Source organism: Mycotypha africana (assembly GCF_025528875.1).
Source record: "Mycotypha africana strain NRRL 2978 chromosome Unknown BDF20scaffold_12, whole genome shotgun sequence".
NCBI lineage: Eukaryota > Fungi > Mucoromycota > Mucoromycetes > Mucorales > Mycotyphaceae > Mycotypha > Mycotypha africana.
The window spans coordinates 436695-461742 of record NW_026515736.1 but is presented as its reverse complement, the minus strand read 5'-3'; the positions used below and the strand labels follow the sequence as shown (position 1 = coordinate 461742).

The 25048-nt window shown below is 38.9% G+C and overlaps 11 protein-coding genes across 11 annotated transcripts; 5 read left to right on the top strand and 6 right to left on the bottom strand.

The window, feature by feature from the left end:
• Positions 1-210: 210 nt before the first annotated feature.
• BDF20DRAFT_895648 (uncharacterized protein) lies at positions 211-2380 on the bottom strand. The gene is made up of 3 exons (XM_053082463.1): positions 1664-2380; positions 506-1513; positions 211-229 (listed from the first exon to the last, which is right to left on the bottom strand). The coding sequence occupies exons 1-2, from the start codon at positions 2181-2183 to the stop codon at positions 543-545; spliced, it is 1491 nt and encodes a 496-aa protein (XP_052931775.1). The 5' UTR covers positions 2184-2380; the 3' UTR covers positions 211-229; positions 506-542.
• Positions 2381-3543: 1163 nt separating this feature from the next.
• On the bottom strand, positions 3544-5679 carry BDF20DRAFT_981414 (uncharacterized protein). Its single transcript, XM_053085128.1, has 8 exons — positions 5212-5679; positions 5134-5148; positions 5013-5071; positions 4796-4952; positions 4634-4734; positions 4429-4569; positions 3945-4359; positions 3544-3874 (listed from the first exon to the last, which is right to left on the bottom strand). The coding sequence occupies exons 1-8, from the start codon at positions 5320-5322 to the stop codon at positions 3638-3640; spliced, it is 1236 nt and encodes a 411-aa protein (XP_052931774.1). The 5' UTR covers positions 5323-5679; the 3' UTR covers positions 3544-3637.
• A 2428-nt stretch (positions 5680-8107) lies between these two features.
• BDF20DRAFT_895632 (uncharacterized protein) lies at positions 8108-8839 on the top strand. Its single transcript, XM_053082462.1, has 4 exons — positions 8108-8353; positions 8463-8502; positions 8572-8738; positions 8818-8839. Exons 1-3 carry the CDS (start codon positions 8219-8221, stop codon positions 8652-8654), a joined length of 258 nt encoding a protein of 85 aa, XP_052931773.1. The 5' UTR covers positions 8108-8218; the 3' UTR covers positions 8655-8738; positions 8818-8839.
• Positions 8840-9369: 530 nt separating this feature from the next.
• Positions 9370-12361, top strand: BDF20DRAFT_839437 (Mechanosensitive ion channel-domain-containing protein; the record flags this gene model as incomplete). The annotated part of the gene is made up of 6 exons (XM_053079279.1): positions 9370-9433; positions 9518-10437; positions 10525-10617; positions 10715-10820; positions 10910-10972; positions 11058-12361. 6 exons carry the CDS (start codon positions 9370-9372, stop codon positions 12359-12361), a joined length of 2550 nt encoding a protein of 849 aa, XP_052931772.1.
• A 461-nt stretch (positions 12362-12822) lies between these two features.
• BDF20DRAFT_895614 (glyoxal oxidase N-terminus-domain-containing protein) lies at positions 12823-14951 on the bottom strand. The gene is made up of 3 exons (XM_053082461.1): positions 14678-14951; positions 14579-14607; positions 12823-14460 (listed from the first exon to the last, which is right to left on the bottom strand). Exons 1-3 carry the CDS (start codon positions 14872-14874, stop codon positions 13010-13012), a joined length of 1677 nt encoding a protein of 558 aa, XP_052931771.1. The 5' UTR covers positions 14875-14951; the 3' UTR covers positions 12823-13009.
• A 583-nt stretch (positions 14952-15534) lies between these two features.
• BDF20DRAFT_925503 (protein-tyrosine phosphatase-like protein) lies at positions 15535-17263 on the bottom strand (the record flags this gene model as incomplete). Its single annotated transcript, XM_053084700.1, has 3 exons — positions 15535-16508; positions 16603-16945; positions 17087-17263. 3 exons carry the CDS (start codon positions 17261-17263, stop codon positions 15985-15987), a joined length of 1044 nt encoding a protein of 347 aa, XP_052931770.1. The 3' UTR covers positions 15535-15984.
• A 177-nt stretch (positions 17264-17440) lies between these two features.
• Positions 17441-17932, bottom strand: BDF20DRAFT_895608 (V-ubiquitin). Its single transcript, XM_053082460.1, has one exon. It carries the CDS (start codon positions 17870-17872, stop codon positions 17627-17629), a length of 246 nt encoding a protein of 81 aa, XP_052931769.1. The 5' UTR covers positions 17873-17932; the 3' UTR covers positions 17441-17626.
• Positions 17933-18866: 934 nt separating this feature from the next.
• Positions 18867-21359, top strand: BDF20DRAFT_916860 (Up-regulated during septation-domain-containing protein; the record flags this gene model as incomplete). The annotated part of the gene is made up of 3 exons (XM_053084507.1): positions 18867-19164; positions 19263-19552; positions 19638-21359. The coding sequence occupies 3 exons, from the start codon at positions 18867-18869 to the stop codon at positions 21357-21359; spliced, it is 2310 nt and encodes a 769-aa protein (XP_052931768.1).
• A 56-nt stretch (positions 21360-21415) lies between these two features.
• Positions 21416-23399, bottom strand: BDF20DRAFT_173046 (uncharacterized protein). The gene is made up of 5 exons (XM_053074852.1): positions 22746-23399; positions 22650-22678; positions 22352-22572; positions 22032-22247; positions 21416-21927 (listed from the first exon to the last, which is right to left on the bottom strand). Exons 1-5 carry the CDS (start codon positions 23260-23262, stop codon positions 21531-21533), a joined length of 1380 nt encoding a protein of 459 aa, XP_052931767.1. The 5' UTR covers positions 23263-23399; the 3' UTR covers positions 21416-21530.
• Positions 23400-23576: 177 nt separating this feature from the next.
• BDF20DRAFT_827917 (uncharacterized protein) lies at positions 23577-24211 on the top strand (the record flags this gene model as incomplete). Its single annotated transcript, XM_053078203.1, has 2 exons — positions 23577-23633; positions 23768-24211. The coding sequence occupies 2 exons, from the start codon at positions 23577-23579 to the stop codon at positions 24209-24211; spliced, it is 501 nt and encodes a 166-aa protein (XP_052931766.1).
• Positions 24212-24432: 221 nt separating this feature from the next.
• On the top strand, positions 24433-25044 carry BDF20DRAFT_916857 (uncharacterized protein; the record flags this gene model as incomplete). The annotated part of the gene is made up of 1 exon (XM_053084506.1): positions 24433-25044. One exon carries the CDS (start codon positions 24433-24435, stop codon positions 25042-25044), a length of 612 nt encoding a protein of 203 aa, XP_052931765.1.
• Positions 25045-25048: the final 4 nt, after the last annotated feature.

Below are 25048 nucleotides of genomic sequence, written 5' to 3'. Positions count from 1 at the left end.
AAGACTCGGTTAGGATTCCGGATGGTTCAAAAGAGGAACAAAAAGCCCTACACTATGCATGATGGATCGATAAGCTTCTTGCTGCACATTCGGGTTTTAGACTAAAATTTTTATTCAACGAAAAATCAAAAGGGAAAAACTATAGAGAAAAGATGGGTAACCAATTTCTAAAAGAACATAGTGTACAAAGGAAAATAGCTAGTTTTGGTTTGGTTTTTTTTTTTTTTTTTAAGAAGGGATACAGGGCAAAATAGGATATAGTTTTTTTAAACAAGGCAAAAAGGAAAGGACTGGGGTATATGTTTGTATGCATTTGTTGTTGAGAGAAAGTGACAAACTGCTGTGTCATTTCATCAAGAAAAGCATCTTTAGGGAATCATGTAAGAGAGTAAGGAGAGCTGTGTATGTATATATATATATATATATAGATATATTATATATCTCTCTATGTGTGTGTTGTTCTTTTGGGAAAGTAAGTGGTGATGGCTGTACATGTTCTGTTTGCTTTTATGGTGTTTTTTTTTTTTTTTCTTTGGTTCTCTTTACATCAGAATGGAAGAGGCGGAAGAGGCTACAGGTGTAGCCGTTTGTGGAAGCAGCAAGTCGGATGGTTGCATTAACGGATACAAGTCTTCCGTTTCTGTGGCTGTTGTTGCTGATGTAGTTGCAGAAGAGCTAGTTTGGGATGGATAAAAGAATGGAGCTTGAAGCATTAAGTGAGACATATTAGTCTTAGACAAGTGTTGAGGATTTATCATCCCGTACGGAACGTTACCGTGATACATCATGTGCTGCTGTGGTAGACCTGACATGGCTGCAAGCGAGGTGGGTTCAGGTGTTGCTGAAGGAGACATGGTAAAATCACGGCAAAGGTCAAGAGGGGGTGGAGGAACGGCTGTCACCGTAGTAGCCGTAGTAGTAGTAGGAGCAGTAGCAGCCACTGTTTGAGACAAATCCATCATGAGTGCGTTGGGACCCATGCCGGCCGTGGTAGGCAGTACATTCACTTTAGCGGCTAATTCAGGAGTGTAGGCGATCAAATCCAAAAGTGCTTGCTTGAATGCTTCGTAGCTGCCTTGTAAAATATGAATGCCATCGACACTCGCTTGCTTGTCTTCGGTGAAATCACCGCAGCGAACCCATTCATGATCTTGTCCAAAACGCCACATCGAAAACATGAGTGGTAAGGTTAACTCAATACCCAGCTGTCCTACAAGCTCTCCCGTTTCCATCTGAATTTGTTGACTCAGACGGAGTTGTTGAATGTTATCGAATCCTACTTGAATCCTGAAATGATGTCCTTCCGCTTGTACTTTCCAGACAAATTCGCGTTCCTGAGGACTGCTATAACAAACAAGATCCCACTCTCTTTGATGCGTATGAGGAGACGCATGAGCAAATCTTGTCCAGGAGCCAATTCGAAGGACGCTAACATGCAAAGGCACCATTTGAAGCGGAGTATTTACCATACTTGTTTGGCCAACACTCGTCGTCATCATCGTTGAAGAAGAGGCTGCTGGAAAAAGAAAAAAAAAAAAAAAAGGGTAAAAATAGACATTAATATATGTAATTCATATATTGGATGGTGGTGGTGGTGGTGGGGCTCATAAAAAAACAACCCCCCCACCCCTCCCACCAAAAGCTTAGCAACGAATGGCTTTACCATGATGTCTTCTATGAATAAGACCTTCAGACATAGCTCTTGCATCATTTTGACGAGAGATATGGATAGAAGAGGACTTGGGTTCAGGCTTTGAGATGGAGCGAGGTCTTCTACGTATGTGTTGATTATCTTGCTGCTTTAATTCTTCAAAACGTTCAGGTGTCATCATGGTACGAAAGGTGGCTTGATAACGAGGGGGAGTGGCGTGACGACTGTTGGAGGAAGGGTCTACCCATCCACCTGCTCCTCGTAAAAGAGAAGCGTTCGTCGCTGTGTTCTTGGCACCGACTGCAGCAAATGAATGAAGCGCCTCTAATTTTCTGGCTTTAGCACGACGGTTCTGAAACCAAATTTGAATTGTACGTTCTGTGACGGCAAGCTCCCGAGCCAAACGACTTCGAACGCTAGAATCTGGAAGTGGGTTATTATTAAAGGATTCTTGAAGAATAGCTACTTGGCTAGGCTTTAAATGAGTGCGCTTTCTAGTAGGTGTAGGAGATGCTGAAGATGTGTTATTCATAGTCAAAACGCGAAGTCGTCTGTAGAATTGAAAAGTCTAACGAATGAAATGGGATATCTGCAATAGTATGTATAATCTAGGTTTGAGGAATATTCCTTTTGACAGGAGAAAAAAAAAATAAAACAAAATAAAACAAAAAAATAAAACAGAAATCAAAAAAAAAAAGAGACAAAAAACAAAAAGTAACTAGAGAAAAAAAAAAGGAAGCAAAATGTGATACAGACGTTGCCGTGATCTAACAAAGAACTTTTTATATAAAAAAAAAAGGGGAGTTTTTTTTTTTTTTTTTTTTTCTGTTCTGGACAAAAAGGTAGGTGCGTACACCCACAGCACAGCACAGATAATTTTTTTTTTTTTTAAAAAAATAGAGTCAGCCTTCCTTTTTGCGTTAAAATGTCTGCTTTGCATAAAAAGATCCCCCTCTTTGTGTTAAACTTGTTCAACCTGTAGCGTTCGGAAAGCACAGTCAGACACTCACTGATTCGCGCATTGAGCTGTCTTTCAGTAACCGTTTCAAGGAGAGAGGTCCAGAGCGAAAAGCGTTAAGACTCCGCGACAAAAAGTAAATTGATAGCAGAAGAGTGTTACAATTAAAGGGAAACGCTCTTTTGCCCTGTCCTCCACTGTTCCCGAGTTCCGCTTTTTTTTTTTACGGTGCTTCCACCATTCATTGGTCACTTTACTGGGAAAATTGGTCGCTTTTCTAAATTTCAAATGGAGCTCAATGGGTCGATTTTATGAACGCTATTTGGTCACAGTGAATAGCATTTGAAATTCAAGATTTTCAAAAATAGGAAATCGATTATTTTCCAGCCAATCAAACGTTTTTCTGCTCAGTCAAATTTTATTATAGATGATTACAATTTTAAATTTGAAAACTCCATTATAAGCATGATCATCTACCACAAATTTGAATACTGAAGCCCTTCGATATCTTGAAAAATGCGTGGTCTTACTTTATATGACCTATGAATCTTGGAAGTTGGGCTATTACCCGTGCCTTTATGGAAAAGTACACCTTTTCTCAAATTATTTGGCACGCTACAAAAATTCTATATACTTAATAGTATTAAAAATTAGTTTGTGCCAACAAAGATTGTGCCAATCGGAGCTTTGAAGTGTGCCAAATTATTTATGTTATTATCTTTTGGAAATTGTATATATTTGTACGCAAATATGTATTATCAACTTCTCGTTGAAAGTAAAAACTAGCGATAATATCCTTCCTAGTGTTAACATCCAATCGCAACACTGATAATATAATAAACAAGTGAAAAAATCCGGAGAATTCTTGATGACAACGTATAGTTTACACGTGTTCATTCATGCAATATAAATCAAATGTAATAGAATAGTGGTATCCGTATGATTGATTTATTTGCTTAATGACTGTCGATTGTTTTGTTTACATAATCATTGTATGGGTGAAGATTCTTTAACAACAACTTTAATCATTAGTCTTTATTACTATTATTATTGTTAATGTCGTCATTAAATTCTTGGTTATCACTATCGCTCTCGCTCTCTTCATCACTCTCTTCTTTAGATTCTTCGTCCCAAGTTACATCGCTCAACCATTTCTTCATTATAATTTCTTTCTTTTTCTTTGTTTCCTTTAATATTCTGTCCATGCTCGATTCGTTTTCAGTCTGTCCATCATTAAACTTTGTCTCCAAGCTGTTCACCATTTCCTTGAAAATAAATAAACAACGGATTAAATATTTTATTTGACAGTCTATAAACCCTCGTACTTGCATTTACCTCAATCAGAGTAAGACCATTGATCAAAGATTCGAGCGCTCCTAATTTCAACTGTTGTGATGTTCGGGGAAATTTGAACGAATATAGATCCTCCATTGCGTACTTTTTCTTTCCAATCAAACGCAAAGAAGACACCTTCGCTTCTAGCCCCATGACTTGAACAATAGGCATACGCACATTAATAATATCTTCTTCTGATATATAACTTAATGACTTGATAAATGCATTTAAATGGCATTTTGTGGTAAGTACAGATTTGAGTCTGTCAGCGTAAAGTTTTGCCTTTGTAGCCTTTCTAGCTATTTCTCCTGTCGCGCCATCTACTACCGTTTCATCCTCCCTCAAAATTAGAACCCGAAGGTCCAATTTGAAACGCAAACCCACATTTTTACAAGTATTGCTCATTGTATCTCCCCTAACCGGTGAAACAAAAGATAAGGTAGGCTGAAGAACATATGTTGACGCATCTGATTTTGCAACTCACCAATGTAAGATAATGTGTCTATATTGGCCAAGATATAGTTCAAAGATGTAACCCCAAAATTTAACTTGCAAATCAAATTCGGAATATCGCTTCAAGTTTTCACTTGAAAACACCCAAGGCTTTTCAACATGTGCCCGCAGCCTACAAAAATTAAGAGGCATTAGTAGTTATAAATACAGATCAATAATTTGCTGATTAGACTTACACAAACAAGTAGATTCTATTAACAATATGTTCAACAGGTGTGGTGGGCTTGTAGTTTTCACAAGAATTCAAAGCGACTTTCAGACTTCCTGAATTAACGATCTATGAATAAGAAAGTTGCAATCATCAGCACGCTAATATACTGCAAGCATCCCTTGTTTACCTTTTTGAATTTGCTTGAAAGTGCATTTATGTTATTATTCTCATAAACAGGGGTATTCTTCTTTTTGCGTAATCTTTTGACCTGGACTTTGGCGAGGCCATCGATGTGAGAACCGGGTATGGAAACTGAAATATCTGTCACTTGATTCTTCGCTAAGCTATTGTATTTAAAAAGTCAGAAGATTCATGATATTAACAACGGAAATTTTGCGTCTTACTTTTGAAAATACTTCTCCTTCTTTGAAAAGTTTTTTTTCTTCGTTTTAGTTGTAGATTGCTTAAGAAACACAAGATTAGGTGTCAAGTTTACATAGAACAATCAATAATACTAGTCATTACTTCAATCTCTTCTACCTAACAGCAAAATGTTAATTTGTTTAGAATCAATCATTTAGGTTTCAATATGATCAAAATTACTTCATTTCGTAAACGTCTGATGGTTTGGCGGTCAATAGCAGCTTGCAAAAGTAACTTATCCTTCGTAACCGAAGACAGCTCTTCGAAAATACGTCTAGAACGTTTAGACATTGAGTTATTTAAGAGGAAGAAAAAGTTTTCTTCCTATTACATTGATTTATTTAAGGGGATGAAAACATTGCATTTCTTCCTATTACATTGATTAATCTAAGGGGATGAAAACATTGCATTTCTTCCTATTACATTGATTAATCTAAGGGGTTAAAAACATTGCATTTCTCCCTATTTTACAATCCTCTGTATAACCTAAAAGATGACGAAAGCAAAAATCATCAGTATCCTCCGAAATAACTTATTTATTTCTTTGTATTTTGATTCTCTTATTATTTATTGTTGCGTGAATGCACTTGTGAGCTGCTTACGGTCATCATACGTTTGAATAAGTTTACAAGTAGCCTGGCTACAGCGCTATGACACGTTTTGTGGAAGGCATTCATGCAACAATGTTAGACAGTTTTTCTGAATCACGTACAATGCACAAGCAGATAACACAAAGCATGATGAGCTTTGTGCGAACATGGGTAGCCCTATGCCTTCTTTGAGGACTAAGTTGGTCTGCTTAGTGCTTTGTAAGAAAAAAACTTTTACTCTGCAATACAGGTCCAGTAGACACATTTATATCCATACTATTCAGTTATGCTGGCACTAACCTCTCTCTCTCTCTCTCTGTCTCTTTCGCTCTTTTTAGTATTTCTTTGAATTTCGTTGCTACTTACTGTTGCGTGAATGCACTTGTGAGCTGCTTACGGTCATCATACGTTTGAATAAGTTTACAAGTAGCCTGGCTACAGCGCTATGACACGTTTTGTGGAAGGCATTCATGCAACAATGTTAGACAGTTTTTCTGAATCACGTACAATGCACAAGCAGATAACACAAAGCATGATGAGCTTTGTGCGAACATGGGTAGCCCTATGCCTTCTTTGAGGACTAAGTTGGTCTGCTTAGTGCTTTGTAAGAAAAAAACTTTTACTCTGCAATACAGGTCCAGTAGACACATTTATATCCATACTATTCAGTTATGCTGGCACTAACCTCTCTCTCTCTCTCTCTGTCTCTTTCGCTCTTTTTAGTATTTCTTTGAATTTCGTTGCTACTTACTGTTGCGTGAATGCACTTGTGAGCTGCTTACGGTCATCATACGTTTGAATAAGTTTACAAGTAGCCTGGCTACAGCGCTATGACACGTTTTGTGGAAGGCATTCATGCAACAATGTTAGACAGTTTTTCTGAATCACGTACAATGCACAAGCAGATAACACAAAGCATGATGAGCTTTGTGCGAACATGGGTAGCCCTATGCCTTCTTTGAGGACTAAGTTGGTCTGCTTAGTGCTCTGTAAGAAAAAAACTTTTACTCTGCAATACAGGTCCAGTAGACACATTTATATCCATACTATTCAGTTATGCTGGCACTAACCTCTCTCTCTCTCTCTCTGTCTCTTTCGCTCTTTTTAGTATTTCTTTGAATTTCGTTGCTACTTACTGTTGCGTGAATGCACTTGTGAGCTGCTTACGGTCATCATACGTTTGAATAAGTTTACAAGTAGCCTGGCTACAGCGCTATGACACGTTTTGTGGAAGGCATTCATGCAACAATGTTAGACAGTTTTTCTGAATCACGTACAATGCACAAGCAGATAACACAAAGCATGATGAGCTTTGTGCGAACATAGGTAGCCCTATGCCTTCTTTGAGGACTAAGTTGGTCTGCTTAGTGCTTTGTAAGAAAAAAACTTTTACTCTGCAATACAGGTCCAGTAGACACATTTATATCCATACTATTCAGTTATGCTGGCACTAACCTCTCTTTCTCTGTCTCTTTCCCTCTTTTTAGTATTTCTTTAAATTTTGTTGCTACTTACTGTTGTGTGAATGCAAACTTACTGGACAATACAAGGGATTTTTGCGAAAGCAATGAATTAAACAGATCGGAAAGCTGAGATGAATGGGTGCTACATTAACACTAATTCACAATGCAAATGACTTGAAACGGAACCAACCGAGGTAATAAACCAGATATAGTCCGTTACCTTTGTAAACCTTTATCAAACACGTTTACAGAGTCTTGGTAAATGTCTTTGAGTGGAATGTCCATAAAATTTTTTTATTTTCAACAGAGTAACTTTTTGATATCTACAGAAGTTGTTATGTGACATTGCGATTTGATTTTCTTAAAGGCGTTTTTTTAATTAGCCATACGCGATCATAAAAAGTTTAGCGAGTGACACTCATGAGATAGGCTAGTTCATCATTATTCCCTAATTTATCCTCAGCCTCTTCAAGTTCTAGCATTACGACTAACGCTCGTACTAGTCTGTCAGGCTCTTCAAGCACCTCTCCATTTTGAACCGTTGAAAACACGCTTTGACTGTGGGGATGTATTCTAGCAATGAACAATCAGAGATTTTTAGATAAATCCGATGAGACAATTGTTAGTATGAAATGGAGAGACTTTTTTATTACTAAAATGGGTCACTAATACTACCAGTATTCTCGAATCCTATTTTCGTACACAAATTATCTTAATCATTATAAATACCCTCATATTATTCTTACAATATACTTTTGCCATAAAGGCACTGGTAATAACCCAACTTCCAAAATTCATAGGTCATATAAAGTAAGACCCACGCATTTTTCAAGATATCGAAGGGCTTCAGTATTCAAATTTGTGGAAGATGATCATGCTTATAATGTAGTTTTCAAATTTAAAATTGTAATCATCTATAGCAAAAAATTACAATAAAATTTGAATGAGCAGAAAAACGTTTGATTGGCTGAAAAATAATCGATTTTCTTTTTTGGAAAATCTTGAATTTTAAATGCAATTTACTATATTCTTTAAGCACCTTCTTCTTCTGCCTTTTTCTTTCCTTTTTACCTTTTGTCTCCTAAAAGGGTTTTAGTTCTATAACAACCACTGGAACTGGCCAGAGCAAACCCAATGTGTTTAAGGCATTACGTGATCACAGGTCATGAAATTCTATCCAGTAAAAAGAATTATTTAACCGTAATGAACTCGGTACCCTTCCTTCAAAATGAAGAAAAAAAAAACCACCGCCCTTCTATTTTTAATGACGTAAAAAAAATAATCCCAGATTTAAGAGGCCATAGAAAGTTTTATCAGAAAAGGAAGAAAAAGACAATCATGTGCCTAGAACTTTTTTTTTTCTAAATAATCATATCAGGTACCTGCAGATGATCGAGCTCTTTTTCAGCCAATGAAATGTAGGTAAAATCTGACAGACAAAATACACGTTTTTGGTTTGGATTTAGGCAACTTCGTCATGTTTTTAGACAGAGTAAACATTTATATCAGATACTTGCAGTACTTCCTAGCCGTACTATTCATTATTTTTTCGGATTATCGAAAAAGATGATTTACAATGCTCAAGATGTCTCTTTCAGCAACTCGCGTTTTTCATTGTCAAAGTTATATTACAATGAGAAGGTTCTTTTAAACGGTGAAAAATCCCTTCTTTTTCCTATTTTGCATGTTTTGTCACTTTCAGCCCTATTTATGTACAAAAGTTTTATTTACAGAAAATTGGATCTGTTAGAGAAAGCATAAGAATCAGGTTAAAAAGAATCCATTGGGTCGCTCAGACACATTGGAAGACCACACACCATCTATAGCTGTAGTATCCTTGTTTGCAAAACTTGCAACATACTATGGAACTGAGATGTCAATGAAGCAAAAACCATGCTGACTACCAGCATTTCGATTTGAAAAGACAGCATCGTGATCCTTTTCCTATTATCGCAAAGAACAAAACTGGCTCGATTTTCCCAGAAATAAAACGTCTCCAGTTTTTAGTGTAGTTCGGTCTTCAAACTCCAATTTGAAGTGTCTCAAAAATTTGGTTCGTTCTGTCCAGTCAGATCACAGCTTTCTCTAAACCCGAAGCGAAAAAAGACTTTAAAGGAAATTTGTCAATTAAACAAAGGGACCGGTCAAGAAATAGGCTCTGGAATCCTTTGTCCTCCACTAGAAAAATAAATGAACAATAGCAAGTAAATTAACCTTTCTCTTTTTTTTTCGTTTCTTTTCTTTTTTTTCCCAAAGCTTGGCTGGCTTACACATAGTTATCCATCATGACAAAAAAAGGGAAATCAGTTAGAATCGCCTCTGAAGAGGATGAATCCTTAGTGATTCCTGGTACGTAAAGAGTCATGATAAATGGAACAAAAGAGTAAAGGTGTTCTGGGCAATCATCTTATATGCATTTATATGCGCTTTTAGACACTCTTCCTTTAGTGCCGCCACCCCCCTCTGCTGCTGGACAACGGAGCATCACCGGCACCGATAAAGAAGCGTTTTACAGCATTGAAATGCAACAAGAAGATCCTTTTTTCTATGATCAGTCGAGCGACAACGCCAATAGCACCTATAACAGATATCCAGACGCCAATGTCAGTATGTTACCCAGCTCTTCACATAACTCATGGTCTTCAATGAAAACAACTGTAGATCCGCATGCTATCCAGGCACTGCAGGACCCTTTTAAAGATACCGATCAAGAACGTACTTTAGCACATTACGGCACTGCGCTGCCATCGGAAGATACCATGAAAGAAACCGTTCAAGTGCTACGTCATTTAGAGTATGACGAAGAAAAACAAGAGCTGGATGAAGACAGGACTTTGGCAAGCACGGCCAATTCAACCGTGGCTGCCACCACCACCACCACCACCACCACCACCTCCACAGACGAAGATGATAACCATGACAGCAAAAAGTATGGGTTTGTTGACAGTGACCACGAATTTGATTGGAATGACGATCCGGATCAACAAGCGAAACCAAAGCGCAGAAAGACAGCACGTGAACGATTCACAGCCGTGATGAGACGGCCCTGCTGCTGGCATTATCTCTCACCTATCGTAAAACGCATTCTGATTGCCCTTTTCGGCTCTTGCATGTTTATTACAGTGGCTATCGTTATCTATTTCACTCTTCCAGAACCGACGGAAGCACAACAACAGGATCCCAATTTCACCAACATCAGAAGCAATGTGCAGTGCTGGATGTATTGGGCCGCTTTCATGTGGCATATTTTCTGGATCACCACTTGGATGTTGGATCTAGTCCCTTCGATCGTCTCTTTGTGGACCAAGCTTTTTAGGGGTCGGAGATCCGAAAGAGTCAAGTCGTACATGGAGGTAATTAGAGAAACCTTGACACAGAACCCACACAGATTCCCTGATTTTGACAGAGATTGGCATTATTTTGGAACTTTTTTTTCTTAGTACTACATGAGTCTCAAGCAATATTTTGCCTTGGTGTTCTTAGCTGCCTGGAACCTAGGTGCCTGGGCGTTTCTGATCGATTATCCATTCAAGGTAAATGCAAATTTAGCGTCCCCCTATTGGACGCATTTGGTTTGACTTTTTGGTTTGCTTTAGCTGACGTTGAAATTTTGATGAAATTTATTTTTAGTCCCTCAAGCTCCATGCTTATTCCTTTGTGGTCACCAAGGTATTCGGCTGTATTTTATCTGCTGCCGGTCTCTACTTTATTCAGAAATTAGTCATTCAAATCATTGGTAAGCAAACTTCTCAAAACCCTCCCACCCCCCATTTCATACCCCTCAATGAAACTCACGTCTTCTGATTTTTGATAAAAATAAATTAGCTATCAAATTCCATCGTACGGCATTTTCTGACAGATTGAAAGAAAACAAAAAGAGCTTAAAAAGTAAGTGCATTGATGATCTCCCCGCCCCACAAATAGTCACAACCTCCCATGCTGACCGTCCATGGTATTTTTCATTTAAAAATAGTCTTGGATACCCTTAGCAAAGCTGAACGAAAAACGCGACCCTCCTCTACAGCTGTCGGAGGTTCATACAATAACAACTTACGAAAGCGCCACAAGCACGATAGTCCATTCATCACATCGCCACCGGGATATAGCCAGCTTCAAGATACCAACAGTAGTGCATCATCACCACAACAGAAAAGCTCCTTTTTCTCTCAGTTTAGCAAATCCGTCTCCAGCTTTGTATTGGCCGAAAAACCTACCGCCACCACAGGTCGCTTAGATAAAAACAAGACAGACATCAACTCGGATGACTACGCAAAGAAGGTCGCCAAAAAGTTGTTCTACTCCTTAGCCTACCCCGACGGCTTGTATGGTCAAGAAGAAGATCCTAAAAAGTGTCTCACCGTCTATTCTTTCCTTCCCTTCTTTGACACGCGAGAGGAAGCCACCGAAGCCTTTACTATCTTTGATAAGGATGGCAACGGCGATTTGACGCGTCGTGAATTCCGTGATACCGTCGTCTATATTTACCGTGAACGAAAGGGCCTTGCTCAGGCGATTCGCGATACGAGTCAGGCACTCGGTAAACTGGACACCATCCTCTTTATCATCTTTTTGATGATCGACATCGTGATCTGCCTTTCCATTTTCCACGTCGACTTCTGGACCGCCTTGATTCCTTTTGGTACTTTTTTGGCCGCCTGCACCTTTGTCTTCGATACCTCCGCTAAATCGCTCTTCACCGGTATCTTGTTTCAATTCGTCACTCATCCTTATGATGCCGGTGACTTGGTCATGATTGACTCGACTTACATGACCGTTGAAAACATCGGTATTTTAGGCACCGTCTTTGTCGCCGGGGATGGCACCAAGACGTACGCCCCTACGTCCGTGCTCCTCACAAAGCTCATCTCGAACATCCGTCGGTCCGAGGGCATGGGTGAGACGTTGACCTTCAATATTGATTTCCGTACGGACAACGACTTGATTCTGCTACTTCGTGAACGCCTTCTCGAATGGGTGCAATCTCAATCGCGCGATTTTGCCCCAGGATTTGACCTGAGAGTCACAGATATTAAGGACATGAATCAAGTCATTCTCACGTGTTGGCTTCCACATAAAAGCAACTGGGTTGATCTCGGTAAACGCTTTCAACGAAAAACACGATTCATGCTCGCCTTGAAAGCCATCTTGACCGATCTTGGCATACAATATGAATTACCTGCTCAAAGAATCACTTCTACGTCCTCCTTGGATAATCATCCATTTACTACCGTCAAGCCACAAAACTTTGCTCAACAACAAGAAAGCCGCAGTGCGTAGTTTCATCCGTTGAGTGGGAGAAAATGTGTTCCTTCTTTCTTCCAGAATCTTTCGTGTACAAATTCTAAAAGCCATAGTAGTTAGTAAAAGTCATTGTCGTCACAGTAGTAGTAGTAGTAGTAGTAGTAGTAGTAGTAGTAGAATGAATGTATTTCCTACTTCTACACTTGTAAATACCTACATAATAAATCACACGCATAAATAAAACGCAATGGGTATGAAAAGAGTCATACTATCTTTAGCAAGTTTGGATCTCTTCATCCTACTATTGGAGTAGCCATTTTTTAGAAGGTTTACTTATTTTTATTTGATCTACGACAATTTCAGTTAGCTGGAAATAGTGTTCTTGGGTGGCACTTAAACCGACTACCCAACTTATACTATCGTGATGCTTGGAATGGACGCAACCACTGATAGCGAACGGATCAAGAGTAAGAAAACAGAGGAGATTTATTTCAAGGAAATACTGGAAAAAAAATAAAATAAAATAAATACTACTGTAAATACAGTCCATTAGGACTTTGATGTCAAAAAATACATGGAAAAAAATAAAAATAAAAAATGGATGAAAATGTACAGCTGAAGGAAATGACAAAAAAATAAAATGATAAAACTAGCTCTCTCGTTGAACCCGCACCCACGGAGCAACTAAATGCGTAAGTCGTTCATGTCATGTTCAACATATATTTCAGTGCCTAAGGAAGGCACACCATCATACAAGACGTAAAGTATACCTGATCCAGGAGGGAAAATAGCAGCATGAGGAGGAGCGGTAATTGTCAGCGTCTGTAGATCTTCCGATAAAGTATGCTCCAAAAAGACATACCGTTGAGACATATGCATGGAATGTGTGCTGAACCCAGGTCGCAAAAGCCCTACGCGCACCTTTTGAGCATCTTGCTTATTGCGGACTAAGCCTTCAAGGTGGACAAGGATGTCAAACGTCTGATGATAAGTCACGACGCGAGGAACGTGTGATATTCTGGGACGAGTAGCTGTTTTGAAAAGATAGGGAGGCGAAAAGTATTCTACGCGGAATTCGGTGGGGTAGACAGCATTGACATCAGGTGGGTCGACATTGTTCGAGCCCGCGATCCATATACGACCGTCAGGCAATGTAAGCGCAACCGAATGGTACATACGGGCAATATCTGTATTGGCCAGGTTTTGAGTCCAGCGTTGACCATGGGCAGCCGTAGGGGTATAGATGAGTGGATCAAAGGTAGGATCGTGGTTGCGCCCATTATAGCCAGCCCAACCACGCTGGCAGCCATTCACCCATAGCACGTTGCCATCCGCCATGATGAGACCGTCCGGCATCAAACGCTTATGTACAAACGTATCCATCTCCCAATGAGGATCTTTATCGCCTAAATTGATACGACCACAGGTATCATCGGCTGTCGCATTATTTTTCATGCGTTTGCTACCGCCACAAATCAGAATCTCTACATTATAGTTGTTCTTGGGATCGAGAGGGAGCATCACCGCTCCGCCCGTCAAAGGATACGAACGAGGATGGCCAGGAATCGGTGGTAGTTCCTTGACCACCTTCTGATGCTTGTAGTCATAGATGATGGATTTTTTATTGGCAAAAACAAACAAGTTACCATCCGGTAAGGTAAACACGAATGGATAGAGATTGTAGGGCATCGTTTCGTTTAGAAATTTAAAAGGGACTTCGCCTTCCGGTCTCGGCGGCCAGAACTCGTACGACGGTACATTGATTTCTTTCCGGTTGACAGCTGTGCCTTTTGTGGACCCACCCATGATCAGAATATCGCCTTCGGGAAGTTGCTCAACGGTAGGGTACCAACGATTGACGGTCATCTTGCCGGTTTTGTACTCTTCCCAATAACAACTGTTATCTGTACAGGGTGTGAAATGACGTATCGATTGCCATCCAGGTTCAGCTTTCCACGTCCGGCCACGCTTTTCGCCACCACCGGTACTGATGAAGCTGCCGTTAGCTAGGAAGCCGCCTGCAGAACAGAATGTATTTGTTTCGAGTGGTAAAGGTCTATATTGATTGGTCTCTAAATCGTACTGAACCGAAAAGGCACTCTGGCCTGAATCGAATTGTGCCTCGTTCCATTCGGCTATAAAAAAAAAAAAAAAAAAGAGAGAGAAAGCATTGGTTGCATAAGATATCGGAGAATGAAATGAAATGACCACCGCCTCACTGAGCCATTAGCCTATCTGTTTGTGATTTGGTACCTTTGTCAATAATTAATATAGTTTTCTCACTAAAGGCGCAAACGAAAATTATCAGCATTCGAGCATCGTCGAGCATAAATGATCACATTTTATACTAACTTCAGTAGAACTGCATGCATAGCTGCTACACCTGTCCTCCCTATTTGTTCCATTTTTCCTGATGCAGCGAATGGAGACACGATCGTCTGATCGTCTTCCAGCCAGTGAAAGGGTGATTCCGTTGTCTGTTGCGATAAGACGAATGTCGTCAATAATTCCGTTGCTGCTAATATGGAGACAAAAGCTGAGAGCTTCATTGTGTTGGGAATGAATTAAAAAAGTGTTGACTAGAATCAAGCTTGGAAAGAATAAAAAAAGCAAAAAAAAAAAAAAAAAAAAAAGGCTCTTGTGTTGCTATCTATTCTGGGGGGCTGAAGACAAGTAAAAGCTTCTCATCAATGAGGTGATTTTTTCTGTCTTTCACTTGAGTAAACATGCAACCAAATTTTGTATTCTCTGTGTAACACCTCTCAATATGAGTGAGCAGGCTTTCGGAAAAGAAAAGAAAATATATAAAAATAGAACATTTGAATAAAGGTGCACTCTTCTAAGGAGACAATAAATGACGGCTCGATTAACAGAGCAGGGTTTGAGCAGCAGTCTATGAAGATGAGTAGCGATTCGAACAGACATGAGAAAGCACCTTCTGTTGAACGAAGTGAAGAAGACAGTCGCACTAACTGTAGGAATCAGTCGATATATAGGCTTATGGTCGCAATAGGGTCTGCTTTCCCCGCCAAAAGAGAATACTGTATTCTAGACCCACTCATCCTTCTGTTATCTGTCGAATTGCTATCAGACATTTGAACGTAAATTGACAATGCCGCTTTCAAGCACTTCAGAGACTCTTCTTCTTTTTCCCACATCTAACAGAAATGCTCTTCAGTAACTGCATACGAGGCTCAGTCATTGCTTATAACTTAATGAGAGTTCGTCTATCATCATTCATTTTATGAAATAAACTTTGCATGTGTCCATTTCAATAGAGAACATCCTATTGGCGCTGGTTTCCCTATATAACTGCTCATTTATTTTATCCTTGTTTCCTGTACAGAGTACTGTGCAAAAATGTGAAAACCTGACTTTATGAATGACACTATAAATATTTTACTTTGTCTACGATCAAAACGAAAGAATCGAGGAAATCTTAGGTAGCCTCTTTTATTCTGTTACAAAAAGAAAAATCCCAAAATCACTTTTATTAGCCTTTATTGTATCTTTGGTCATCATATATTCCGGTTTTGGCATATTTATTCTGGGTAAGGAAGTAAGGATTGACACGGCCAGAAAAGGCATTGTAATGATTGGAAGGCTTATGTTGAGATGGATCCAGCTTTCGTAATAAGAAATCAACAGTTGGTTGCACTCTATTTTCGGACGACATTCCTGACCTCGTCTACTTTGTTACGGTGGAGCATGAACGAAGGCGTAATCCAACGTCCACAAGAGCATTGGTCACCAGCCCAATTATAAGATCCCAACTTACTATGACATTTAGGACAATCGATACGACCCTGAACCTCATCAATCAAACCATCTTGCCATTCCATAGGTTCTATAAAATACGACGAACACGTATTGTTGTGAATCGCTAGGGAAGCTAGCAATGGATTCAGTGATGCATTGACCGTATTTAATGATGTATTGACTTCAGATTCGGCTGTAGCGGATGTAGTTGCTGTCGTAATATTGATATCTGAGTTACGTTTGTGGTATGAAAAAGACAGCTGCCCTTTGCCAGCCTCATGATCTACCACGTGTTCCGAACCAACCAACATACGTCGACATTTTTTACATCGTAAAGCTTTGAACTTCTTTTGGTCACTGGCCGAAGTCAAGGGTGTATATTCTGGATCTGCAGCCAAAGCAACATGTGCCACATATCCATAGCCTACAAACAAAAGGAGTGAAGGGATTAGTTTCCCCATCCAAATCGCTTCGGAGCGGTTCTATCCCCGTTGGTTTCCATGTGGGTCGAGGCTTACTTTGTTGTTCTTCTGCCATGCTGGCTACTAGGAATCGTCTATATTCAGCATGTTTAGGGTCCACTTCGTAATTCAAATCATAATAAAGAGAGAGTTGTTCCATAAATCCTGCATTGGGGGCTATAGAGGCTCTTTTCCGTTGAATGATGTCTAACGCTTCGTCTCTGTTGATTTTTTTCGACTTCATTAAACAAGCAGCCAAGATAGTTGGGCTACGAGATACACCTGCTTGACAATGTATCAATATACGGCCTTTGCATTTATAAGCTTCTTGTATGTATTCTATCGCTTCGTCGAAATATTGAATGATATTTTGCTCATCCACATCTAAAATGTTGATATTCTATTTTAGTCCGTTATACAGATAAGATCAATCAATTATGTATTTGCAAAGAGAGGAAAAAAAAACAAAAAAAGCATGTTCTTTGATGTCGTTTTTTTTTTTTTGGTTGAAAGGTCGTTTTGTAATATTTGAGAGGTTTACCTTGTATTCTATGTTAACATGGAGATCATTTTCAAAAGCACCCAACGATAGTACATGAGTAATTTTTTTCTCGGTTAATTCGTCTTTGTTGAATGCCTCGCAGTCGCCCAGATAGATTCGAGACACTATCTCTACGCAGTGTGGCTCCATTGGATCTCTGACGGATGTGATGGACATGAACTTTTCTTGCTTAGAGTTCAGTAGCTGTTCAATCAAATCCTTTTATTTTTAATTATGCAAATTTCATGAGAGTGGCTTAGTGATATGTTCAAGACCAACAGACTGAAGTAGCACAAACTTCGAACAATAAAAGCACGTCTCCTCACTCAAAAGTCATACTGCTTAAAAGCGACTCAATATTATCCATACGCAAATTTTGGCTAGACATTTATTGCTGGTTTATGAAAAAAAGAACCAAGATTTTTGTGATTCATCGTTTGAATAATAGAGATGAAGTGTTAACTATTGCTGATAAAAGAGACACAAGTTACTTCACGTTGACGAGTGTTGATGAAGGTATCATTCTGGACACAATTTTGCCTAGACAGTTTTAACGCTACCACCAAGTAGACGAAGTACAAGGAAAATAGCAGAGTCTGGTTGGATTTGATAATCCTCAAAAGTCATTTTGTCATCGAGTGGTTTTCCACCATGAATCAAGCGCATACCATCTACAGGAATTGTCTCATAGTCTGATATTTGTTCCTTCAAGGTAGCAATGGTATTATTGGATTCTACTTGATAAGCAGTGACTTTACCATCGAGCTTCTTGAGGAAGATTTGCATTTTTTCAGTTTGAATATGAAAGTTGCTTGAAAGATTATAAGTTGGATAAGAACAAACAGAAGAAACAGCAAAAGGTGAAAAGAATAAAATCTTCTATGACATTTTTTTATATCATTGATTATGTCGAGCAATAACTGCAAGTGCATAATTTAACTGAAGCTATGAAAATAGACATGATAAATTCTTGTCGCAGGCAGCAACGACGATAGATAGAGCACACATAGCCAGCTGTGTGAAGAGTATAATTTTAATTTAGCCACCTAATACATTAAGAGGAGCAGTGTGAGCTAATTTTTTTTTTTTTTTCGATTGGCATAGATCAGAGGTAGGAGCTTTTTTTTTCCAATGAAGTAGTGTAAGAGCATGCTACATCATCGATAAACCCTTCTATCTTCCTTTGGAAAGTAGCATAAACAGACAGGAATGAGTTTAAAAGTCAATATGCTGCTGCATGTAAACGATCAATCTATCAAAATAGGTAGCTTATACACATGAATATCTACTATGTCTCGAACCTAATTCGTTTGAGCCAAGAGCTTTTTTTCAATCAATCCAAAGGAAGCCATCTTTTTATTAATAAATAAAGTAATATAAAGAGTTCATCATGATGTTGATAATTGTGAGGTTATTACATTTGAAAAGTCAATTCGGGTCTATAGAACTTGAAATGATGAGCGATTTCCTTACTAGAACGAATTAAATCTCTTTCAAAGCCTCTGTGGTACCTTTGAATGCAAGCAAACAAGAAAAAAAAGGTTGCTTTTTCCCTTTTTATTTTTTTCATAGTTGGCTTCTTCGTTTCAAATCTTTCTTTATTCTCTTTTCTTCACGTTTATAAAACCCTTTCCGTCTTGGTCTTTTTTTCTTCATATCTATAAAAATGGTAACTTATTCAAGGATATTCTAATGGAAAGAACTAAAGGCCAACTCCGGTCGGATTTACCCCTGAATCTTGAACTCATCGAGTTTTTCTGTTTTGCCAATGTAGATTCCCATGTTACCAAGGCAATCAACCGACGATGACAGACCCGTTGGCTTGAAATATACTCGAAACCACTTTTTTAACTTCCCAAAAAAAGACAATAATAGTATCAAGAGAGCACCCTCGAATGCTTCGTCAGTACTATCATCTATTTCAGCAAACGACGTTTCAAACCAGCAACCAATCACAACAGAGAGAAGCCGTTGTCGTCCTCAACAACAAATGGCTACATCACCTACTTTGCCAGTGCGGTCACCTTTTCGCATACGAGATTCACAACAGCAGCAACAAAACAATAAATTATCACATGGTAATACATATTTGATGTAACGAGGAAAAAAAAAGAAAGCGCTCCCACTCTTCTGTTCTTCTGACTGTACCTGGATCTTTTATTTTCTTATTGGTTAGAACAAAAAAGCATTCGATCGAATTCAAGCATAGATATCGACTCGTCCATTTCTTCATCATCCTCTTCCTCAATAGTAACCCTTGAGGATGACTTGGCCCATGAACTTGAAAATCTATGGAAATATAAATCAACATCGAGCACAGCCTCAAATGTAGCGAAAACAGCCCAAGTTAAAAAGGCTTCTATTAATTCAGACGATATGCTATTACAATTGTTGATTTCACAAGCCATGATTGACGCGAAAGATTACAAAATACTTAAATACGAAGAGATAGAAACGTTGAAGCAGGTATAATAGCAACAACACGCCTAATGCTAATCGAAGACCTATTGTTCAACCAACTCTTCTTTTTTTTTGGGGGGGGATTATTTAGCATCACGAACGTCTAAAAAAGCAAATCAGAAATTCAGCCTCTAGACTGGAGATAGATAAGAAGATTCACGATACATCGCAATCGTTAGCACATCTCTCTGCGAACAAGAATCGGGAATCCGTGCTTGTTTTACTAGATGAGGCAGTAGAAGCAGATCGAAAAGTCAAAATATTAACACAGAGATTAACCGAGCTACGGACGGAAGAAGTCAACACGCAGTATCAGATATTACAGCATACAGCAGGTGTATTGTACCTTGGAATGCAGAACATGGAGCAAACGCATCTAGACAAAGGGCTCAGCAATCTGCAATCAGAGGTGGAGACCATCAAACAAACATTAAGAACTATTGTGGGGCAATATGTAGGAAAAAACAGCGTAGATACATTATCCATTAGCGAACTACTAGATCAATTAGAAACTCAATTGAAAAGGTACAAAGCTCAATCTACTGCTTTAGAAACAAAGTTGGAAGCAGCTGAGCAGAGTAATCAATTGAGAATGACAACCGAACACAAACTGCAGTCTGAATTGCATGCAACTAAGATGAAGCGTATTTCTGCTGAAGCCAAATGCAATGAACTACAACAGCAAATTGACAATTTTGTGGAGCCCTGGACGCCATTGTCCAGAGCTGAACCATCACATTCTACAAGCGATGAAAACAAGGGTGTCGAACGGGAACTATCAGCAGAATTGGAACAGGCCTATGCGGATGTCCATCAGTTGAAGCAAACAGTGTCTGATTTAGAAACTCAGGCAGCCAACTTGAAAACACAAGTCGCTGTATACCAAGAAAAAGAAGATAAGCTCAAAACAGATATTGATCACTACCGTGATAAAGTCTGTCAACTGAGAGCAGATAAGGAGAATTGGGAACAAACCATGAAGAAAGAGCAAGCTTTTTTGGAAGAGAATAGCGCAGTTACTTTTGAAGAGTCGCTATCACGCACGGAAGCAGACTATGGACAACAGTTAGAAGAACAAGAGCAAAAATATCAAACACAATTGAAAGAGCAAGCGGCTATTTTGGATCAAACAACCCGTCAATGTGAAAAATTACAAGAAGAATATGACAAATTGTTGGCTACAGGCAAAGATTTGGAATTATTGATCGAGCAAAAGCAAAAGGCACTGGATGCCCGCGATATTCAAATAAATCAATTAGAGGACGAGTTACGCCAGCAACAACAGCAAATCCCACCTGAAGAGGACGTAAAAACGGCCCATTTAAATAGAGCAAGCAATATAGGTAGTATTGACAGCGGCACAAGCGACGAAATTCAAAAACTGCAGGCATTGTTTTTGGAAAAGGAAGCACAATGGATTGAACAGAGCACAGTCATGGAAGCTAATTTTGAAGGAATTTTACGAGAGTATGATCGATTAACAGGCACAGCAATGGAATTCGAAGCAGATAAGCTCGATTACGAAAGACGAATCACAGAACTCACAGAAGAAGTGAATTCTCTGGAAGCATGCCTATTAGAACAAAGATCAAAGAATATAGGATGCGAAGGTGATACGCCTACAACGGCTTCTTTACGAAAAGAATTTAGAAAAATGATAAACGATATGAAAACAGAACATCAACGTATGCTTGAAAGAGAGATAGAAGAAAAGAAACGTTTAGAAAAGCAATTGAAGGATCTGAAGCACGAAAGAGAAATGTCGCGCTATGAACGTAGTAATAAAGGTGTACAAACATTTTTTGTAGCGTGAATAAAAAACATAAATATACGCCATCTTTCTTGTACTTAAAGCCTCACTAAAAATTAGTTTTTGCTCTCATTGATTTGCTGTAATATATTTCTCCCATATTTTTGCGCGTATGCTTTGTCTTTGTGGAGGGGTTTTTTCGTCTGATTTATTCAACAAAAAAAAACTATGCATTTACATCAATATTCTATTTGAACTGGCATTTGAAGACCCTGTCACGTTACTGCTGTTGGGTTGATTTGGTGCCATATTTGACAATGCATTTACTGTTGTACTAGAGCTAGTGGCGGGGATATTTGTGTTAAGGTTAGGGTTCGATGTATTAGATGTAGTAGAGTTCGCTGATGAAAGTTGCTGACTAGCTTGTCTTTCTTCTATGGCATCCCAAGAAAATGTCCATTCTCGTTTCACTTTTTGCCACGTTGTAGGGTCGAAAAATACATACACGCCTCGATCCACAGTAACATTTGGTGATGCCCTTCGGAAAGTTTGCACGGGTCTACCATTCTCGTCTGCTTCTTTCGTTAACCATAATCCCAATTCTTTATGATAACGCCAATTGCGATTGTATCTATAAATTAATAATAATATTAAAAAAAAAAAAAGTTCAATGGATCAGTTTTCCAAATTGCATCTCCTTTTTGTCGACTTTAGCAATGTAAAAAGACTACATACAATTCTTGAGCAGCCGCCTCTTGAGCAATGTCTTTTGGCATACAATAAAACACATAAAACAGAATTTCGTCTGAGAATGTTCTCATACGTTGATGAGCAGGAGGGGTTGCTTGCACATTACGATAACATGCAGGTAAGTAGTAGCCGGGTTCAACATTCAACCCTGGTAAATTTTGTGTATCTGACCATGGTGATATGAATGTTGAATATATCGAACTAGAAAAGGGAAACGGGAGAAAAGATACAGAAATGACTGTCAGTAAAAATCACTGAAAGGATCCAAAAAAACGCGTCAAAATTCTAATTTGGTCGATCATTACTCTGCTGTATTTAGATCAAGACCAAGTGTAGTCAAGTCACTACCCAAAGCTAACATACTACGATCTGGGTCAGTCATGCGAATCACACCCAATAACCCTAAGAGTCCATAGGGATCCGTTTGTTTTCCATCCGCTGATGAATCTTCTGGTTTTCGCTGTTGCTGTTGCTGCTGCTGCTGTTGCGGCCGTTGTTGTTGTTGTTGTTGTTGTTGTTGTTGCAGCTACACAGGGTTAGAAGAATAGTTCAATTTAAGAAACAGTAACTTTCAATACTAATCAGGCATCTCAAGTAATTTACCCAGCTTTCAGATGAATCATTCGGTTTGACTTTTATATCAATGAAAAATAGGTTAGATATTTGTAGAAAAGAAAGCACTTTCTCTTTTTCTTTTACTGCATTCACCTGATGGCTGTTGTTGGCTGTCTCTTAAATTAGCATAATCCAGCCATTGTTCAGGTTTACTATTACTATTACCGCCAATAGCATTGTTGTTACTGTTCCCGGATTCCATACCCCCCCTATTGACGCTGTTTATCGCATTATCGAAAGCCGAAGCCGTACTACGTAACGCTGGAAACTCATCCATGGAAAAGGATCGTGGTGGAATGTCAGTTCGAGTAGCAACGGCGCCATTAGAAGAAGGCTGTAAATCGCCTGCGTGGAATTGATTGTTGGTTCTTCCACCACCAAAGACTAAAGGATTGGTTTTATTATAGAAATTCATACTTTCCAATTCATGTTGCTGCTGTAAATAGGCATTGTTTCCAGCTGTAGAAGCATAACTGTTGGATAGCCTACTGCTGTTGTTCGGCAGTGTTGCGTTATTATTGTTCACTGTACGGTTCATAGTCGGTGGTGTTCCTAACGCAGGAAACTCGTTCAAGTCGGCAGCGGTATTTGGGCGAAACATATGTTGTTGTTCTTTCTAAAAAAAGGTTTTTTTTTTCTTCGGTCGTTTGATGAGTAGCCTTCAATTGTATATGTAGGATGAGAAAGTTGAAAGACACACACAAATGTGAAAAAAAAATTGAACACAAAAAAGTATAGAAAACCTTCGATTTTTTTTTTTTTTCCTTTCACCTCGGTGACGTGACCTTTTAGGTCGGGCGGATAATAAAATGGATATTTGCTTTTGCTGGTTGAAAGTGTGCACATTCCCTATCATTTTGCCCCTTTCTTACTTTTTTTCTTTGCTTTATTTCAGCTTTCTATTAAACCCCGGGGATGGCTTCAGCAAAGACGCTTTATTTATTTAGACATATACAAACAAAGCAGGTCTTGGTGAGTACGAGACCCGATATGCAGGTAAATCAAAATATTATTCGGGACAAGACAAGGACAATTAAAATGTGTGTATAATTAATCTGGATGACTCTCCTCTATTTTCATGGCTGTAGTCTAGTAGAGTTTTAAAGCAATTAGGAGGATATAAACCACCCAAATTAAGAAAAGATCATTGGCGTCCATTAGTGGCCGTTACAGGCTTTAAATCAAGCGACTCTGTAGATGCTTTAGCCAATGCTCTCTTATACCGTAAAACCAGCAAACAAGTCAGTCTTGTCACCAGTCCAGAACACAAAGCGAGACAGAAAAGATTAAGAGCTGTAGATGAGATGGATCTGATCGATCGAACTCTCACATCATTACGCGAAGCTATTGAGGTGATTGCAGATAGAAGAAATGAGAAAGACTTATTAGCGCTGTGGGAGCAACCACACTTCATGAAACTAAAGGACGAGAAAGACTGGCCATCATTGTTAAAACATGGACAGTTGGAACTACGAAATAACCGATTTGTTACAGAAGAAGATAAGTCTGCAGCGGCAACTTCAGAAACTATAAATACTACAACAGTCTAAAAACAAACTTCTAATGTATATTATTTAACATCCATTCACAATAAAGAAAACTTGAGCAATTGCTATATCATTATAAATCTGCAGATTTTTGACAGGGACTCTGACAAAAATCTGGAGAACAGCAGCATTTCCGATTCAAACTCAGTTATAAGTGTTGCGTTTAAGAACCCCTTCCCCTCCTTTACCTGTCAACTTTGCAATCAAGGTTGCTCATTACTACAATGTCAAACAATAACAGCAATGAAACGAGGGAATATGTAAAATCCTACATTAAAAACACATATGCTCAGGATATACTAGAAAGTGAGCAACCAAAGTTCGATCCTAATCGGTCAACATCAGCACCACCATTAACCGCAAAACAGCAAACTGACGAAGGCGACGTTAGTTCTAAAAGCAATTTACCCACTCAAGAGAATATATCAGCCCATTTGAATATTCATCTGCCTACGCACAACCCTATACCCTCTTCTTCTACGACGAACAGGTCTACTGACACAGTACAGAATAAAAAACAGGACGGAAATATAGAGTACACACTTTCAGCGCAAGATTTCAAAGAGCAGAGAATAGAAATACATGAGGCGGCAACCACAAATTGTGTGGATTTGCAAGAAGAACTTTTTCAATGCTTTCAACACGGCAGTTGGTGGGATAAGGCTAAAATGTGTGAAGAACAAAAGCAGAAATTTTGGGCTTGCTTCCAAGCACAGAAGGCTTTTTTAAAAGAAGTCAATTATAAGTCACCTTTCAATACACAGGAACAAGATGATAGAATTTTGGCGAGAGCATTAAAACTTAGAGAAAAGATAGACAACTCAAATAAAGAATAGTGTT